The sequence below is a fragment of the Balearica regulorum genome, chromosome 4, assembly GCF_011004875.1.
Source record: "Balearica regulorum gibbericeps isolate bBalReg1 chromosome 4, bBalReg1.pri, whole genome shotgun sequence".
Taxonomy (NCBI): Eukaryota; Metazoa; Chordata; class Aves; order Gruiformes; family Gruidae; genus Balearica; species Balearica regulorum.
This window is the reverse complement of record NC_046187.1, coordinates 39,158,984-39,179,190: the sequence shown is the minus strand read 5'-3', so window position 1 is coordinate 39,179,190 and position 20,207 is coordinate 39,158,984. Positions and strand designations below refer to the sequence as shown.

At 38.2% G+C, this 20,207-nt stretch overlaps 1 protein-coding gene across 6 annotated transcripts in view; it reads right to left on the bottom strand.

Annotated features, from left to right (window-relative positions):
• The window catches only part of TLL1 (tolloid like 1), a 141,668-nt gene that overhangs the window by 9,702 nt on the left and 111,759 nt on the right, over positions 1-20,207 (bottom strand). For 5 of the 6 annotated variants that reach the window (XM_075751826.1, XM_075751828.1, XM_075751827.1 and 2 more), the window contains 5 exons: positions 18,990-19,115; positions 15,873-16,033; positions 12,748-12,928; positions 6,037-6,162; positions 4,529-4,656 (listed from right to left, as the gene is read on the bottom strand). In XM_075751826.1, the coding sequence (XP_075607941.1) occupies positions 4,529-4,656; positions 6,037-6,162; positions 12,748-12,928; positions 15,873-16,033; positions 18,990-19,115 (722 nt within the window). Of the gene's footprint in view, positions 1-527; positions 589-4,528; positions 4,657-6,036; positions 6,163-12,747; positions 12,929-15,872; positions 16,034-18,989; positions 19,116-20,207 lie in introns of all 6 variants that reach the window. The other variant, XM_075751829.1, reaches the window with a different exon arrangement.

The following is a 20,207-nucleotide window of genomic DNA, read 5'->3' as shown; positions in this document are numbered from 1 at the left end:
TTTCTCAAAACTCAGACTGTCCAACCAAAGGCATTTCCCAAAGGTGTATACCATACCCTACAGAAACTGCTAAAACACATACAACTAATACCTACTTTTCAAATATGGAAGAGTGTCTTCCAAGACTGGACTGGTACCAACAAATTTATTTCAAGGGGACATTTAAGACGTTTCAGATAAAAGTTTTTTGACCAGGGCTAAATTTCAACCAGAAACCTAGAGATTAAAATCCAGTAATTTTCTGTCGTGTAAACACTAAGAAGGCAATATACATACTCATCTTTGTGAATTTTCAGAAATAACCTACAATTTCAGGTGAAATTCAAAATCTGTTTTGCTCAACAAAATCATATAAAAGCACTAAGTACAAATGTTCCCATGAGTAGTCACATAGCTGACTGTTTATGAAAAAACACACACACACTCAAGGATTAAGAAACAATAATTAATAAAACTGAGCTATCAAATACTGAGCAAATATCAGAATTATGCATTCTAGCTGGTACACCAAAGCAAATCTGACCTACCAAATCACTTGTGGAATCCAGCCAGTGCGAAAAGTGATGGTAATTTATATTAACAGTTGACCTAAAGGCAATAGAAAGAACTGACAGAAAGTCATTTACCCAAAGAACCGGAATAGCAATTTTGTTTTGTGAAAAGTGAAGAGTTGCATGATGCAGTGGATGTAGGTTCATTTCACAGCAAAGTTTGGGGTTTTATTAAGGGAATTAAACTGCAGAGGCGGTAAAAACAGCTGTACAGCTGTTCCTCCTGCTGCTCTTAAATTGTAGTCAGCCATCCTACTTTTATGATGCCAAGTACGTGTTGTCATTTATACCCAAATAAAATCTGATGGATTAAAAAACCCTCAAAAAAACCAGAAAGCTGAAAGACTAACTGTAAGGGAGTTAGTTAAATATAGAATTGAGTCAAGCCAACTTGGAATCAATGGGAGCAATAGATGTGATCCAAGAGCAGCCTGAAAAACTTTGTTTTCTTTTAGAGGTAAATTATATCAGTTTTGTTCACTGCTCATCAATACAAAAAGATCACTCTCTGGGAAGCACTTCTCACCATGAACTGTAAGACACCCTTATTATTTTTAATATTTGACTTATCACTGGGATTCCTAAGCCTGCAGGGGGACAGTACATGTTATACTGGGTCCCACAAAGAAGAACAGAAAAAAGTCCCACATCTGTTCTAACAATTGATTCTAGCAATAACAGAGAAAAAAAAAGTAATTTGTTTTTTAAAGGAAAAGCAAATCTTAATATTAAAAGTTCAAATATTTCAAAACACCCAGAGATTATCTTCATTTTTTAAAAAAGTAGTCAGTTCCCAGCAATGGACTAAGAGCAAGCTTGAAAAAAGGAGAACTGACACAAATTTTCCTTCAAGTTGAACATGACTGAATAGTTGCTGTTAACTTTCTCTCTATTATTTAGTGCCAACAGAGTTCACAGATGATTTAATAAAGTTTGTAGTATAATTAAATCACACTCTGTCTTCCTGGGACAAATACTTTTGAATACTTACCCCACCATGACCATAGTAGTCCCCATTGTGATTGTTTCATTAGTGGGAATGGTATTCAGAAATGTTACATACAGCTTCTGAACGTCCAACCCTTTCTATCTATAGCACTCAACTGAGTAGATATGTTGGTGGCACTTATGGATAGCTGCCTGAATGGGACACTTAAGTCTGTCTCTATAAACATCCGGCTGATTAGCTTATGAAAACCTCTCTCTCTGCTACATACATTTTCAAAGCCATCTTTATCTACACATTTCATTTAAAAATTCTGAAGTGCATATCCATTTTTTCATAGGCTTCTTAATCACACCAAATGATTAACTTCAGTCTTTCCTGGAAGAGACTTTTCAATGGTTATCAGAGTGAGAGCAACCACAACAAAAGATTAGTTTCTGTATGCACACCCCTTTCAAAAAAGGAAGCACAGCCTCACAACTCATGTGGTTTGTTACCATGAAGAAACCAATTCTCTCCTTGTTCAATTTGACTAAGTAAACTGTGAGGAGTAAACTTAAATATGTCGTGAACATCTAAGAAAAAAATATTTATCCATAGTGGAAATATGGTATTAATATTATTGATATGGCATCTTGCTGTACTAGACAGACTTTCATGGGATTATGCACACGGAATATAGTAGATTGCACAGAAAAGTGGATTTCAGACTCTAAATCATGAAGGTATTTTTGAAAATTCCATCTAGTAAAATTCTAAGTTTTCCAATTTCATTGGCAAAAGGCAATTAAAAAACCTTTTCTTTTAAAGCAGATCACATGACATTTCACCAAAGAAAGCTGAATGCTGGAATTTTGCCTGCTGAGGTTAAAAGTACTGAAAAAGCTTTTACAGTAACAAGGTCATGCCTGGCTGGCTTTGGTTTATTCAGACAGGATGAAGAAGGCTTGCTCAGAAGTGCCAGCAGGAAGGCCACCTGAACCAAAAACCTGTTTTTTCACCATTTGAATGGACAGAGCATGCACACCACTCATTTTCTGCAACCTCCACATCCCCCAGAACAGCTCTACCAGTTTCCTTCTGATGAACAGGGATCAACACATGATCCCACATCAGCAGCAGTAAGAGGGGTTATGGTTTTGGTTAAGGTCAGGAGTTATGAGATGACAATATCCCTTTCATCCCTGCATCAATATTGGCTATGCCCAGGGAGGGGCAACCACAGCTTCACTGGATAACCTGTTCCAGTCTCTCACCACCCTCATCATAAAGAATTTCTTCCTAATATCTAATCTAAATCTACCCTCCTTCAGCTTAAACCCATTACGTCTTGTCCTGTCACTCCATGCCCTTGTAAACAGTCCCCCTCCAGCTTTCCTGTAGGCCCCTTCAGGTACTGGAAGGCCGCAATTAGATCTCCCCGGAGCCTTCTCTTCTCCAGGCTGAGCAACCTCAACTCTCTCAGCCTGTCCTCATAGGAGAGGTGCTCCAGCCCTCTGATCATCTTCACGGCCCTCCTCTGGACTCACTCCAACAGCTCAATGTCCTTCTTATGTTGGTGGCCCCAGAGCTGGACGCAGTACTCCAGGTGGGGTCTCACAAGAGCAGAGTAGAGGGGCAGGATCACCTCCCTCGACCTGCTGGTCACGCCTCTTTTGATGCAGCCCAGGACACGATTGGCTTTCTGGGCTGCAAGCGCACACTGCCGGCTCATGTTGAGCTTCTCATCCACCAACACCCCCAAGTCCTTCTCCTTGGGGTTGCTCTCAATACATTCTCTGCCCAGCCTGTAGCTGTGCTTGGGATTGTGCCAACCCATGTGCAGGACCTTGCACTTGGCCTTGTTGAACTTCATGAGGTTCGCACAGGCCCACCTCTCCAGCCTGTCAAGGTCCCTCTGGATGGCATCCCTTCCCTCCAGCGTGTCAGCCACACCATGCAGCTTGGTGTCGTCAGCAAACTTGCTGAGGGTGCACTCGATCCCACTGTTCACGTCACCGACAAAGATGTTAAACAGTGCTGGTCCCAGTACCGACCCCTGAGGAACTCCACTCGTCACCATTCTCCACTTGGACAACGAGCCATTGAACACAACTTTTTGAGTGCAGCCGTCAAGCCAATTCCTTATCCACCAAGTGGTCCATCCGTCAAGTCCATGTTTCTCCAATTTAGAGACAAGGATGTCATGTGGGACAGAGTCAAATGCTTTATGCATTCTACCTTTCTGAAGCAGACACATCTCTCAAGTTTATTTGCTCCAAATCACTTGTTAAATTAATTCATCAGATTTTAAAATACATAAGGCAGCTTTCATTGTGGCTGTCCTCTGAATACTCTAGATGAAGGAACACTAGTGCTGATCTCAAAGCAGAAAAGCCCCTGGGCAGATGTGTGCCTTCAGCTTTGTACAGAGTCTAGATAACCTCAGTCGGTCTGCAAAGCTCCCTAACCTCTGCTAGCCTGTCTTCAGCCACCAGCACTGTCCTCAGCCAGCTGGACACAAAAGTTTCACTTAACTTACTTAGGCTGCTCCTCTACTTATGTTAAAATTTGGAGCCACTTTTAAATGAGAAGTCCAGATTCTTGTTTTTTGTATTTTCTTTTCCTCCTTGAAAAGGAGAGAATAGACATGCAAAAGGTGTGTGGAGAGGACTGTTCATAACTTCTAATTTTGCTTATTCTATATGTTAGAGATTGGGTAAATGGCCTCCGTTATATTTGTCAAAATTTTGTGCAAATTTTATGAATTGCAACAATGATGTAGTAAAGTCTGTCGGGTGAAAAGTATTCCTCCTGCCCTTTGCTGTCCAGAGTATTTAAAATCACCACAAAATTAAATTCACAGCTCTATGATATTGAGCAGCCCCAGTTGGCCAGGAATGGACAGGAGTCAGCAGATTTTTGAAACAGCTTACCGCTGGGCTGCAAACTGATAGTAAAGTTTAGTAACAGTTTCGTATTGTTGAATAGTCATTTGAGAAGCAGGTTTCATGGAAGAAAAAAGAAAAAGGAAGGGTAGGCAGAAACTCACCAATTTGACCCTCTGCCCCGGGGTAGCACTGATTTCCCATGTGCACTCCTTTCTACTGGGATACTTGTCGGGCCAGTTGGGACTCATGATGATGCCGTTGGGACTGTGGATCTTCTGTTCACACTCAGCTGTGCCAACAGTGATAGCATCAGTTAGTCTGGGGGGTCTGCATTCACAGGTAGCCAGAAAAGTACTCTTTTTTGTCAGGGGATCCGCTGAAGGGAAAGGATCTTTAGGAAGACAGCTAAGCACACTCTTCAGTGTGCACAGTCATGTTCTTCCCCTTTGGCAAACACTTTATGGCAATTAATCCAGCATGCTTGTTTATTGATTGTTGTGAAACATACACTGTTGTTTACATTGGATGGGGTTTCTTTTGGAAAAAATTATAAAGGAATATACATAAGTATTAAAATTTAATTGAATATTTTTCTATTCCCCCCATTCTACATACAAATAAGTATGAAAATTTATATGAGAAATCCTGCTACTCCAACTTCAAATGATATTTCTTGAATGATTTATTTTTCTCTCTTCTAGCTAATTTTCATACTGCAGCTACAGAGCAATCCTTTTGATTTCTAAACCGCAGTTTCTAGGGCCATATACACAACTAGAAAACAGCTAATACTTAAATGTATGTACCAAGAACAGCTTAGTCATTCACATCATAACTGAATCACTGGAAGTGTATGTCTGTGAATAAATACAAATAACTAAAACTTAAAGAAGGCAAGAAAGAAATCAGTTTCATTTTTGTATTTAGTATTTTTACAATTTCAAATTGCTTTATGAACATCAGAGAATTATTCAAGAGGAATCTTCTAGAGCAGGCAAGTATAATTCCAACACCAGTGATAATGCAAGTGATTCACAAAGGTCACATCTTTCCTTGCAAATTTAATCCATGCCAGAATACAGTCTTGAGAAGTTACAGTAGCTCACATGATAATGCATGCTTGAGGTTCACACGCAGATAATCTAAATTCTACTTAAGCCCCCAAGCCTACTGTTTTCTTGGAGGTAGCCACACCTTGAGACAGCATAGGGACTTGACTGGCATTTGGATTGTCTGAATATGTCCCCTAAAATAAACCCAGAAAGAGCAGATACCATTTCCATCTGACTGCACTGAAACTAACCGCTAATGACAGGAGCAAATGAAAGCTTTCCCAAGCTTCTCTCCCCAAACTCTATCCTTGTGTTTAATACAGCATTAGAGAAATACTCTATCACAGTTTTAAATGTTCTACGCTTCACAGCACTATTAAAAGTAGCACTCCCTGCCAATGATCCCAAGTTTTCCAAAGTGCATTCCTGTGGACCTCAAACTCAGTCACAGACAAATGCTGGGGACAGAGAAGACGGGAAAGGTGGGGTGGGGGAGTGTTTAAGCCCAAATGTCTAAACCCCATCACCAAGACCTTTCTCTTCCTTGGAAGGAGAGCTGCAGAGATCTTTCTGTAAGAGAGTTGTACAATCACCCATTCAAATACCTTACTACTTACCCTCCTTGCAGTCGTGTTTGTTTTCGTGTAGCACAAATCCATTTCGGCACTGGCAAACGTAGCTTCCTACCGTGTTGATGCACTCGTGCTGGCAGCCACCATTGTCCTTGGAGCACTCATCCTTGTCTAAGAAATACACAACAAGGTTGGGTGAGCATCACAGCTAGCAGAAGTCCTCCTTACCAAAACCAAAAAGGTTTAGCACAGTGTTTGAGTCCAGAAAAGGATAAACTAAGGCACAGTCACTCTTCTCAGCATGGCAGTTCTAGCCACTCATTGCTCAGCCTGCAACCTTGCACCATGGCACAACTAGTCTGTCTCATCTTTCTAGGAAGGGAAGGGTAGTTCCCAGGGGAGAGGAACACCAGTAAAACAAGCAAGCTAAATCAAAGGAGATAAGACAGTCACCAGCATTTACTATTTCAAGTGGTCTAGCTGGTAAAATTTCATAAATATCTCACCCAAAACTTTATTTCAGTAAACCACAGGACTGTGATTTATGGACAACACATAAAGCATTCCAACTTTATGCAAATTCCAGAATTTAATGGTGGTATGTTGAAAGGAACATGTAGGCCAAACAAGGTTTCAAGCTCTGCACATTAAACTAAGAAAAGAAAGATTTAACATAAACTTTTTAAATAAGTTGATTTTTTTTTTCCCAGCAGAGTGACAGTGTGCTTTACTTTTAATGAATCTGGACATTACAGAACATCACAAAAAGAAAAACATTTCATTGAAAAACATACAAAAGAAACTGGCATTCATTATTTCAAGGAGATCTACAATATAGCATGCAGTTCTGTTTATTAACATATAATCCTTTAAAAGAGCTTTTAGTGTGTTAGAAGTAAAGCAGAGAGTAGGGGAGGAAATATGACCTGCATTAAACAGTTACAAATTCATTGCATGGAAAAAAGCCAAACTAGATTAACAGGCTGTCATTCTAGCAAGAGGCCTCAGCTGCCACCCTTCTATGTCATTCAGCTGTTGTCATTTTAGGTGAGGCTGGTCCATTTAAAAGAGGCAGACTTCTCCTGAAAATACATATATATACACACATACATGTATATACGTATGCATATACCCATATATATGTATAGACACATATATAAATCCTGAGATATAAAAATATATACCTATATAAATATATATTATATATATAAAAACACACACATATTAACAAGCTGTATCTTACAAACTGTGTCATTTCAACATGCAAAAGAGAGGAGGAAAAAGAGCAAAGAAATTGTGGTCATCCCAGAGGTCCAGTTGGTGCAGGGCTGGAATGCAGAGCATGCATTCTCTTCAGCCTCATGTACCTTGGAAAGCAGCAGCGAGCGTTATCTCCAAACAAGGTAACATGCGATGTTTCAGACTTTAGTAGGCACAGTAAGAATTTCTATAGATTACAAGCCACTATGGATAATTTAAGTCTCTTTTTGTTGTCTTACTTATGTATTTTTTCCCCACCTTTACTGACACTCATGTTCAGTAACACAACAAAGGAAGTCTGCATTATAATTGCATACACATCAGCTTTTATCTGCCAAAACGTATGCAACACTTGACCTGTTGACATGCAGGTCTTTCCATAAAAATCAGCTTCTACTTATAATACATGATGATAATGCACATTTATAGATAAATTCTGCAAGTCAGACCCAAGCATTTTGTCCTGTAAATCTCAAATCTGTTTGCACCAAAAGTTTTTGGAAGCTTTTTGCAGATGTGAACAGATTTGAAAGTTAAGAAACAGTTGAAAACATAGGTAGCTCCCAGAATCATACGTCCAAAGGTTTATACTAGTTGTCATTTTGATAATGAAAGAAGCATAAAATCTCCACAATTCACTGTTTACGCACCTTGCAATGCAAGTCCTAAACTGAGGGAGTAAATCTATTTAATGTCAAACAAAAGTTTTAATCTTTCATCTTTGCAAAAGCAAGCACTATGATAAATTAATTCCATGTTGCAAGTGAAGAATAGTAATAAGCAAATGAGAAATTAGATATAATATGAATAAAGCTCTTCAATATTTCCCCTCCTAAGCATTAGTTTTCTACCAAAATAACAAAATAAATGGAAGGCAAGCTCAAAATGCATTCAATTTAGGTTTTCAAGTACAGAGTAGGTACACAAATTCTAAATAAAAGCCTTGTCCATTTTCATCTTCCACCAAACTGTGAAAATACTGAAAAGTATTTTAACATTAAATAAGCTTATATTCTGTAAAATAATTTCTTAAGAGGCAAGTACATAAGCAAACAGTCCCATGTTGGACCTCCTCAGAAATAAAACAATGGACAGAAGGTAGAAAGGAGAAGCTTTGGAACATATTTGAACACATTAATTGCTTGTACACAGTTAATCAAGGATGCAACTGTTGAACGAGCCTTCCTCACACTTCATAACTCGGAACAGACTTTCTGTCAAATTGATTGCCCAGTTTCAAAATTCATGAAAAAACAATTAGTCTGTATTAGTTATAGGAACAAATGTTTTGCCATGTAAAAACAAAGCCATTTGTTATGCTGACAGATGGAAATGAGTCTCCCCATTTTGAATGGATACTTTCTTTCCTTTCTCATTGCAGTACTCAGAACAGGGAAAGATCCATTCTCAACAAAATGTTAGATCGAATCATTCAGAGGACAAATGGTCGTACCTCTGAGACCCTCAGAGGCCACCAGTCTGTGAATAATACGTACTCGGCCTGAAGGGACCTGTATCAAGTCCTTGCAAGATTCAAAAACAAAAATTTTCTCTTTGCAGGCAGCTTTCTTGTCTGTGGAAAAAAATGTACCAGGATGGCACCAGAGATGAGTTTGTGCTCCAAAACAAATTTGCTCAAGGCTAGAAACATTTTACCTTTCTCTTTTTAACAGCTCAATGAATCATCACCCAAGAAAAAAATGTCCCTACAAACCTCATTTCTATATTACATCAAACAGCATGTATGTTTTGAATGATCATGCACAGAATCGTATTTATTTAAAACATCGAGGTAACTAAAACTTATGATAAATGGAAGCAGTTTAGTGACATATTACCACTGGGTATTAATCATAGCACTACACAAAGACTCATTTAAAGAAATGATTAGGCTATCTTCTTGGAAACATCACAGAAAAAAAAATATTACTGTTATCTTTTCCCCTCCCTAGAGTAAATTCATGGAGTTATTTTACACCCCTCTAGTCTTATGGGCCCAGCAGACTGCAAATAGGTCTTCTGACAAGAGCAGGAGAGAGAGAGAGGGGAAGACAGAAGAAAGAGAGAGGGAGAAAGAATAAAAACCTAATTACTGGAAGCTTTTAGTTTAGAAGCCTAATAGCCAATTCCAAAAAGTTTTAAAAAAATAATATATCATGACTCCCCAGTTTCTTCCCTTTACACAAGAAACTCAATTATAAATACACGAGAATGTCTCTGGAGATTACTAGATCCCTGCGATGGCTCCCAACTGAGCTTTCTTCAGAAATGTTCTAGCAAATGTAAATTTTACAGAATGGTGAAAAAAAAAAGTTTTTCTCACTTTCCAGTAGCACCTGTCTGGCTGTTAACACCATTTTACAGCCAAAAATGTAATTACATGTTGTCTTATATCAACATAAATACCTTCCTAATGCAGGTCATCTGTTGCCCTATGTCACTGTTTGCTTTCACAGTTTATCACAGCGGGTTCCAACCACCCAAAAACTGCTTTCTGTCGTCTGAGCTGGAGCTGGGCCATGCTTTCTCAACAGTAGCTGTGGCTGCAGAATTCACCACCATAAGAGTTGCAAAAAAAGTTCTTTGGCTGTGCTTTGTGGAACACGTTACAGTTCCTAATCTTCAAACTAATCTGATTTACCCACCTGTCTCTTTTGCTGAGCATGGCATATGCCCTTTACTGGTCAATAGACTGCAAGATACAGTGTTGTACTCATTACTGATTTTTTTCATGGCATATGTCTTTATAACTAAATGCTTACAAATATTTCTACTGCAATTTAGTTAAACGCCTTCCAGTAAGTATCTTAGACACTAGCACTAAGTATTTCTCCACAGGTATCATTCTAAAAGTAGTGTTCTCTGAAGACAAGTATATAAGTAGACAAAAACCCCCACTTCATCAGCTGAACAGTGATCAGCTATCAAAGGTAAAATACTTGAAGTCTTAAGTTCGTTCTTCATTGACAGACCAGTAGCATATTATGTCCGTATTAAGGAATTCAGGGGTAAGAAAGTGGTAGTGTTTTCTGACAGCCACGAGAGTTTTGTCTGATGAATTATTCAGAGATGACAACCTCTTTTTAGATACTTTAAGTTCAGAAGTTCGATTTGTCTCAAGCATAACAAAGTTTCTGTTTTGATCAGGAAATATTGTCAAAAGGGGAAAGCCGGATAACATAGAAGAATAGAATCTGCTAGAACTGAGAAAGAATAAAAATAAAACACAAGGTTCTGAAATCATATGATATGAGAGAAGAGATTATGGCAGAAATGCATTATGAAGCATTCGGTAAATCTATACACTTACAGACTCAAAAACTATTTATATCAAACTATCTTTCTTCGAAGAGGATTAGATATATACTATACCCAGGACACATCACACATTTCTGTTAATTAAAAAACACATTAATTCAGACTTGTTCTTGGCTAATGAATTTATGCCAGTGATCAATGGTGTCATTTAAAACTTGTATTTTTTAAATTACCAGGAAAAACCTGTTTTCACTTAGGTGGAAGGAGAGGGGAGGAGGAAGAACATTTCATTCAGAATTGAAAAAGACAAGGGAAATAATGGTTCTGAAGGATTACAGCTTGATGCTTTGAACTCCATTAGTGATAGTCTAGTCTCTCCCCAACATATAACATTGGCCTGATTTTTTTCCTAGAACCCACTCATAATATTAATAGATCATTTAAACAATCACTAAAATAGATAAATCTGTGACAATGAATTATCACTTTAAAGAAAACCAAAATTTAACTGACTATAAATGTATACATGTTCAGCATGTCCACAAAACGCAACTTCTGAACTACAGAGCTTACACAAATTACAAAGCTACCATTGCCGATCTTACCTGCTGTAACTGTATAGATCCTGAAAATACATAACAAACTTAATTTGCAGGCCATTTTTAGAACTGGAACATGTCAGTACTTATTCTTGTAAAAGGTCAAAATATGTGACAATTCCTGCTGGCAGTACTAGGCCGACATGAAATGACTAGCTGTGTAAGTGTTGCAAGGAGGAAGCTCTGTTGTATGCATATACGTATTTACTACCAATAACGAGTAAAACTTGAAAGCTTCTTACTAATGTAAAATATAAATTTAAAAGTAAAAAGTGCTAGTATATGTAAAGATGGATCTGAAAGACTACGACCAGAGAAATGTGATTACTAGAAAAAATAATATGCTTTAGAGGAAGTAAAATGTTTAATTTCTTTGTATAAGATGAAACACTTTTTTTTCATCTTTCATAATTGCTGAAGAAAAACATCAAAGTAGTCATAATGAGAAAACATTGAAAGTCTAAACTGTTTGTCTTGACAGTTATTTTCCTCACTTTCCAAACCACATCACTTATACATTACACTGTTTCTTACTACTTGGTCATAGTTATCAGTTATTAAAGCTAACCAATGAAATACCATTTTCATTTCAGCTTTGATAAAATACTTTAGCAAATAAACCCTAATAACAGTGCCTAGTAATACATTTTGCTACATGCTAAACATAATCAGGATTCTCCAGATTCAGATTTTTAACTGCTATCAAAAAACTTGGGGCAGAATTCAAATGCCAAATGCTTCTGGATGACATCCAGTCCGGAGAGGTGGGCGAATGGGATTGGTCCGTTGTGTTGTTTTACACAAGATAACATACCTATGCATGTGTGTGTGTGTGTAAAAACACAAGAAAAACACTAAGTAAAATTCCACTCCTAACACCAGGTTGTTTCCTGCCACAGCCAGATTATTATAGTCTAGTCTCCAACAGGTAATTGCAGAGACCAGTGCTGTGCAAATATTTCCTCACATCTTCAGCTTCACTCATGTCTAAACTTATTCAACGATACATGTCCTCAGAAGAAATAAACTTCCATTGCTCTGATTTGCCTCAGTGAAATTACACTCATAACTAAAAAGACACACATTTTTGCAAGAGCAAGGTCTTAAACTCTGTTCTTCTGCAAAACATTAAGTAGTGCAAAGTTTGGCAAGAAAGTACCCATAATGTTAAACAAATGTTGTAGCACAAAGTGGTAATTTCATAACTAATGCATTATATTAAGAGACCTGAGACGAAAAAACCACAAGTGTGCACCGTATGTAATTCATATCACATTACAACTGGGATTTGAAAAAACAGCAACAAAACTTGGGAAAAAAACAAATCTAATCAAAATTTAAAAACACTTAGTAAATTTGCTTTTTTCCTCAGTATCTCACAAAGTTCATTCCCCTCTGCCGTTATTTAAATCCACATATATACATTCCATATATTTTATACTATATACAGACATTACAATTCAGAACAGTATTTTAAGACAGGAGAGTGGTTTATGCTTATATAACTATAACAGAGGCAACGCTACCAGGAAAATTATAAGGGCAAAGGCCACTCACTTTCATACCAAAACATAGTATTCAGTGCTAGTCAGTGTACGCTCAGAGGCACTCACAGGTACACAAGAGTGATTTTCAATACCTGAGAAGAAGTGTGCCTTGAAGCCTTTTTTTGACACAGTGTTGTCAGATCTGAACTCGATTCGCATGTTGTTGTACTGAGAGGTGATAACTTCAGGCACTTCTGTACCACAGAATTTACCGTGTAGTTTAGAATCAGAAGAAAGGCCACTACGAATCTCCACATAATCGTATTTGCAAACCTGAGAAAAGAAAGAAAATATTTTTCTTTTTTGGCTAACCAAAAGAAAAGCATGACGTTATTTACAAGTGCAAGAACTCTGATTGGTATACGCTGCTTCATAACAGGATAATAGTATCTTTTTTTTCCACTTTTCCCTGACTGAAAACATTTGCAAATGCTTAAAAACGTTCACTGATTTTGTGTAAGAATATTTTAAGGTCACTAAGGCATAACTATAATATGCATTACGTTCAAAACTATATTTTGATAGCGACTAATCTATGCTAAGCATCTCAATTTCAAGATGCTTAGTAATGTTTCCATTTAACCTAAAAAGTAACAATTCCAGTGACATTAGACTAAAATCTAGAAATATTCACCCTAAAAATTATACCTATCTTTGTGCTATAAACCACATATCCAGAAACTATAAACTTTCTACTGCTTGTATCTCATAGATTTTTTAAAAATATTTTCACTTAGAAACTTACAAGACAGGTTTCTACCATAATGTATTTAAGCCATTATTTTATTTCCAAATACATAAATCTGCACTATTAAAACTATACATTTTTCTTTAACAGTAGCATAGCTATAATTTGGTGGGCTGATGCATGTCATTTTCATTAAAAGGTTAAAAATAAAATAATATAGTGTAATAAAAAGGCCTTATGCAAGGCCTACTACTCGTGATAATACTTTCAATTCATAATCCCTTGGTCAACCTAAAGCCTTCCACCCAAAAACTTCTAAGCTTCTTAGGCTCAACTATCAATCATTTAATCAGAAATGTCCCAGCTGTCTGCAATTAACAGCTTAAGAGAAAACAGTGGCCAGGAGGATACATACAGAGCTTAAATTGTCCATTAAATCCAAGTTGTATTTGATAAATCGCAATTTCTAGTCAAAAAAGAAACGTCGGGGTGCTGGAGGAGAACTACAGAAAAGGGTGTTTTGGCCTGTTTTGCACGCTCTCCCTATGAAATATTAAATGATTGTCAACATTTCCAATTTTTTTGAATATAAGACATTCTAGACATAGATTAAATTTTCATTGTTACTGGAACAGTTTTCATATGTTGCAGAGTTGGAAAGTGATTGATCCAGTTGACGCTACTTTTATACAATATAAAGAACACAAAGATTTATAAAACCTGAGTTACTGCCACATGCTGATTTATATTAATGGTAAGATAAATTCATGTTAATGCATGTGATTTTCATATCTATCTATCTACCTCACAATGTTAATAAATCCCAGCAATTTCAGCAATACATCAGTGGTGAGTTTTGATGGGTTTATAGCTTTAGATTAGAAATGAAATGTAATTTCAGATAGGTCTGATTTCCTTCATACTACACTATATTAAAAAAAAGAATTACAAATTAAATGTAAAATCAAAATTGTAAAATGTAAATGTGAAATATTAAAATTGTAATATTGGAAAAGTCATATTAAGCTTGGTCCTAAAAGGAACTTCTATTTAAAAAAAAATAAAAATAGACCATTTGCTAAATGTATACATTTTATGTCTGCACTCGGACAATATATTGGAATGTTCCATATATTATACGTTTCTTCTGATTTTCAAAAGTATCATTCTTAGTATTACTATTTAACAACATAAAGCTGAGATTTAGTAGTACAGGAGAGGATCAAACCAAAGTTCTAAATGTTAAAAAACATTATGCATACATTTTCATATTGCTTAAGTTGTGTGTCTTGTATGACTTTAGAAAACTGATTTAACTTCATTATACCCCAAGTATCTTCCTTGCAAATCTGGCTTAAGTACCAAGAAAGTGCAGGAAAAATGTTTATGATTTCATTTTTGTTCAAATGGCAATTAAATTTTAATTCTTTGGGATTTGTAAGTTTTTCTCACACCTTTTGCAGTTCTTGTAAACAAAGATAACAGGACATGAGTGTAAGATATAAATCATTAAAAGTTGGAATTTCATGGTCTTTAGAACCCACCCCAAATAATTTTAAAAAATAATAAAAATCTCACATTGCTGCCTCTGCAAATAATTTTGAGATATTTTGGAGAAACCATGGCTGGGTTGTTTCTTAGTTATAAATTAAACTCCAGCTTTTGCCACTTCAGATCTCATGCCCAAAACATGGCCCATCCTCATATCAAATATGCTGCTATAAATTTTAGTCAGAAATAATGTTGTGGGATTTGGGTTCTTAACACTATGTGAAGAATATCCAGATAAACTCGATGGAAAGAGCATGGCAGGGAAACTCAGGGGTATGACAGAGCAGAACAGAGGCTGAAAAGTTGATATTGAAACCCACATTTTACTGATTTGCTCCCAAAAACACCGCAACCCCCGCCACTTTGTTTGAAGCTACAGGGAGGAGCCCTTACCCCATGGAGGGCTCTGCCCTGCCCCTCTCCTCTCCCTGGGGACAAGACCCCCCCATGCCTCCGGGGGCTGCCCAGCTCAAACACGGATGATGTTCTGTTCCGCCTTATTTTGGGTACTGCTCCTTTTAAAAAAATCCCCCCATTGAGACACTTGTAAGTGATTTAAATGCTCCCTCACTCCATCACTAACCAGAGCTTATGTGTATTCTTTGTAGTCATAGTCTGTAAAGATGATTTGGTTTCTCCAGATTTTCTTCTCTTGAATTCTTTCCAATATGCCTCAGCCATTTGCTCTGTTTTACTTTGTTGATAAAAAAAAGTCAGCTGAGACTCAGCAGAGAACATTTCTTTTAAATTTCTTGTAATAAGTATACATTTAGATGATATGTAAAAGAGAGCTATTCTCTCCATGTTTGTTTTGAAAGAATCCAGAAACAGTCCCAAAACGAAAACAAGAATATCTATGGTTATTGTCAGCGTATGAAGAGTCAGCAAGGGTTTTATAAGACAATATCTATTTCTGAACGCTTGTGAAGCTGTTTAGCGTGTCACAGATTGTGCAGCTCTTTGTTCACGGTTACTTACTTCATTCCCTTCTAACTCAAAAAACTCAAACTTCATTGAAATTCGGTATTGCGTCGGGGCAACCACCTGCCACACACAGTTTTTGTTTGGAGGATACTCTTTGGGCCACCCTGGTGTGGTTATAGTCCCATTTAGCTTTGTCAGGAGTCCTCCGCAAGCAGCTGTAAAATTAAAAGGGAGAGCATCGTTTCTTGACTGCAACCATGTTTTACTATAAACAGAAGCACACTGAGAAGACTCAGTCCTTTTATTACTTATACCGCTGTAACGCCCAGACAGACTAATCAGAATCTTGTTTTATCATGTTTGGTGCAAACAAAGCGAAAGAGACAGCCCCTATCTTGAACAGCATGCAGGTTTGCGGACAGAGATAAGTTTCAGGACTACACAAGGCGTTATCATATTCATTCTTTTCCCTTCCCTCCAGAGACTCTGGTTATTCTCTCGCAGCCTTTCCCATGCATGTCCTCTGACCTCACTGCCCTCCCCAGGACCTTGACCACCCCTCTTCTGACAGATGGACTACTTAAGATGCGCTTCGCATTCCCCCAGCTTCTCTTCTTGATTATTGATCCAGAATCGGCCCTACCTGTCTCAGCTCATATAGCTGCATATGCCTCCCATAACCTACTAGATAGGGTCACTTCTTTGGGATAGCGCTCACGTACTCTCCAGGCACAATTACTTTAGCCGAAGTATGGATGTTCAAGTAATAGAGAAAATACCTATCCAACATATATTTGGAAATAATAGTCATGTTCATACAACAGAACAATACTTTACTATGTTTGTGAATGCAGTTCAGAGAGCAAAGGATAAACACATTAATCTTTTCCATCTGTGGGAAATTTAAAAAAAAAAAAAAGTAATGGGATTTGCAGGGGTTCTCGATCACACTCTGCTCCACTGATACCATTCCAGCACTGTGGCAGCACTGGAAATCATCCACAAATCTCTTTCTAATGAGCTGGTGGGGGGAAGCTCCACCCTCTTCCAACTGCTCTGTGCTAATGCAGAATGCTTTAAAAACTGCCTGTTCCTGCCTAGCTGATGGTCTCACACACTATATCTACCTCATCACACACACCTGGGACAACTCTCCAGTTTCTGTCAGGGCACACTTGGCCAACCCAGACACATACATCTTCCTCCTGGCACCTGGCTTTCCATGCAGATAACTTCTTGGTATACATGTAATCTGATGGGTGGGGGGACTGAGACCCTTGGTCACACCTCGGTGTGTCAAAGAAAACTGGGCACAGGTTTAGACACCACACTCAGATGACACAAGTTGTACCCCAAATAATCCAGTCTGGGTCAGGGTGACCAGTGACTGCTTTTCAACATCACTCCATTGTTCCTTGAGGCAATGGTGGGAAACACAGAAATACCGAAAAAACCTACCTCTTAAAGCCTTCCAACATGCTGACAGCAGGCAGATTTGGATTAGACCAGCATGAAGCAATTTTCTGTGCATGTCAACACTGCAGTGAAGCACTGGGCAGAGTTTCTGAGTTAGAGCCTTCTACTCTGGCATCATGTGTGAATTAATACAGCTAGGTCACCCCTTAAATTCCCAACTAGGAATGTAATGCTCACCGTGACTACACAATGATTTTAATTCAGCAGATCCTCAAAGTAGTATCTACATCCAGCAAGTGCTACCCTGCGTGGAACAAATGCATTTACACTTTTAGAGATAGCTCAGGAACTTTACTCCACGCTGCACTGCACTACTTTGAACAACTCCTCTTTTTGCCAGAGTTGCTTTTCTGTTCGAGTACCAAGGAGGTATTCCTTCTCTATTTTTTGGAGGCAGAAGGAAGAGTTTTCTGAAAGACTGGTAATCTTCCCTAATTTTCTGACTCAGATCAGCAGACAGACTAAACCAAACCAAATTCCTTACATAAATTAGGGCTGATGATCAAAGGCCCAGAGACCAAACCTGTCTTCATGGCCCCCATTAGATTAACCTTATTTTATGCAGACATCTTAATACAATAGGCTTTTTGAAATAAATTGGTTTTCAAATGTGCTCACTATTAAAGTTGAGGGAAAAAAAACCCAAAACCCTCAACCAAAAAAACAATGGGCCTGATGAGAGCTGTAGTCTAACATGCCTGTAGCCTACAACTATTCACCACCTCATGCACACACAAAACAAACAAGCAAAAAACCCAACCCTACAGATCAAAAAGCAAAAGAAGAAAAAGTGCAAAGAAAGTAAGCAAAACTACCCCAAATTGTGACAAATCATGAATTAAAGCCAGGGAATTGGAGAAAAAAAAAATACCCCAGTGAATCACATCTGAAGAAAACCATAACACTGAGCACTCCAATTTTCAAACTCCATTCACTACTGGAACAAACAGATGAATTGAGATAAGAATAATTTGTGCTGTCCCTGAATTTATTGGTGTTTATGAATACAAATCAAACAATAATTGGTGTGCAATAATCAAGAGCTTTTGCTCCTTTCCTTTGATATGAAATGTATGGAATGCAAAAGCTTATCTCAGTCTAATCCTGTGTTTACACAGACTTCCATTTATTTTATTTCTCCAAATGACTATTTAAATATGCTTTCCTGACCCTGAAACACAGAATTTGTTTCCAGCACGAAAAGCCCACAGTCTGACTGGGGCTGGGGAGGAATTCTCTGAGCTTTGAGAATAAAAGATCCTGCTCTTCAAACCAGCCACTTCCCAGTCACATCCCAGTCAGAGGTGGTCAGAGGGATCATTAGATATTCTGATTCTCAGACAGCAGCACATTGCTCTGCTGAGAATTGTCTCCTTACGTATGGCAGGAGACTTTGCTTTAATGAGTTTGAATAATGTAAGTGGTTTGAGAAGGTACGAAGTTCTACTTTGCCTCATTCCCAATCGACAAACAGCAAAACCTGCACAGCTAAATTAGTGACAGACATCGGATGAAGATGACTGCTGTGGACAGACATCACCCCAGCACCACTGCTTAAAAGGGAGCACTGGTTTTCCAGGCTGGGTTCCACAGATCTTGCACTGCTAGGACAGAGCGTACGAAAGGCGTGGCGTTTCATTCAAGCGATGGCACTCTGTGAGCTTTAAGAGCCCACAACACAGCAATGCACTGTACCTTCACAACTCTTTTTGTCAGGACCAAGTTCGTAGCCAGGATCACAGGCGCACTGGTAACTGCCCAGAGTATTTACGCAGCGCTGCTCACAGCCACCATTGTCAGGTTTGGCACATTCATCTTCCTCTGCCAAGACAGGGAAGAATACAAAAATGTGTTAAATAATTACCGTCCTCAGCTGTAATTGCTGGATCAATATTAACCCAGAAAGCCTTATACATGCCATTGTAAGGTGCACTACATAACACACTGTGGTTGCTGACTAGAGCATTTTCAAATGCTAAGGAGACCTGCAATGGAGAAAAAAAAAATTTGTCCTTTGTGGGGTTTGGGTGGGTATTTTTACAACAATACCTACTGACAGCTGCAGACCTAATTTATAAGCACTTTGTGGGCAGCATACAATAATTCAGGCAGCTGTAATCTAAAGGTTGTATAAAGTATTGAAAGAAAGATTGAAAATCCACAGCAGGGTCACTTGAAGGGCACTTTATCTCCCACAGAATCAATTTGTGCATTATCCCGAATTCATACTCAAAAACAGATTAACAGAATCCTCAAATCCCAGGTTTTCATTCTACTGATATTAAAGGGAACAAGATGCATCAGGGATGGGGGAGGGAAAGGAAAAATGTATTATCTCTACTAGCTCTGAACTATACCCACGAGATTCATTGTTAAAATATTCCTCAGCTGTTGAAACATTGTTTTCTTACACCAGGACAAGCAATTTCTTCAGAATAAAACAGAGCTCCCACTCTCATGTCTGAGCCTTCAAGGTTATAATTGTCTACAGTGAAAACTAACAGTTAGGTTAATAAATGCCCCAGCTTCTGGCTTTTCAAAAGAGCTAAAATGTTCTCCTGGTGGGGTGACCTGTACTTCGGGTGTCACCATGGCCACACCACTGCTAGTGTCTTTCACTCCGCCGTGAGCAGCACAGGGTAGGAATTACGCACTCCCCGTGCACCAACTACTGCAGGTAGAGCTGCAATTGTATGATGTGCCCACCCAGACCAAAACTAGAGGAAGACCGTGAGGCCATTGATCACTGTATGATTTCCCAGTTGCATCTTTTTTTTCCTTGCTCACAGAACGTAATAAATTGATAAAGCTGCCGAATGCAGCAACGGGATTAGAAAAACCACAATATCTAGACAAAAGAAAAAAACTTAACACAAAAGACCAAGTTGTCTCTATTGTGATTATACTATTTAA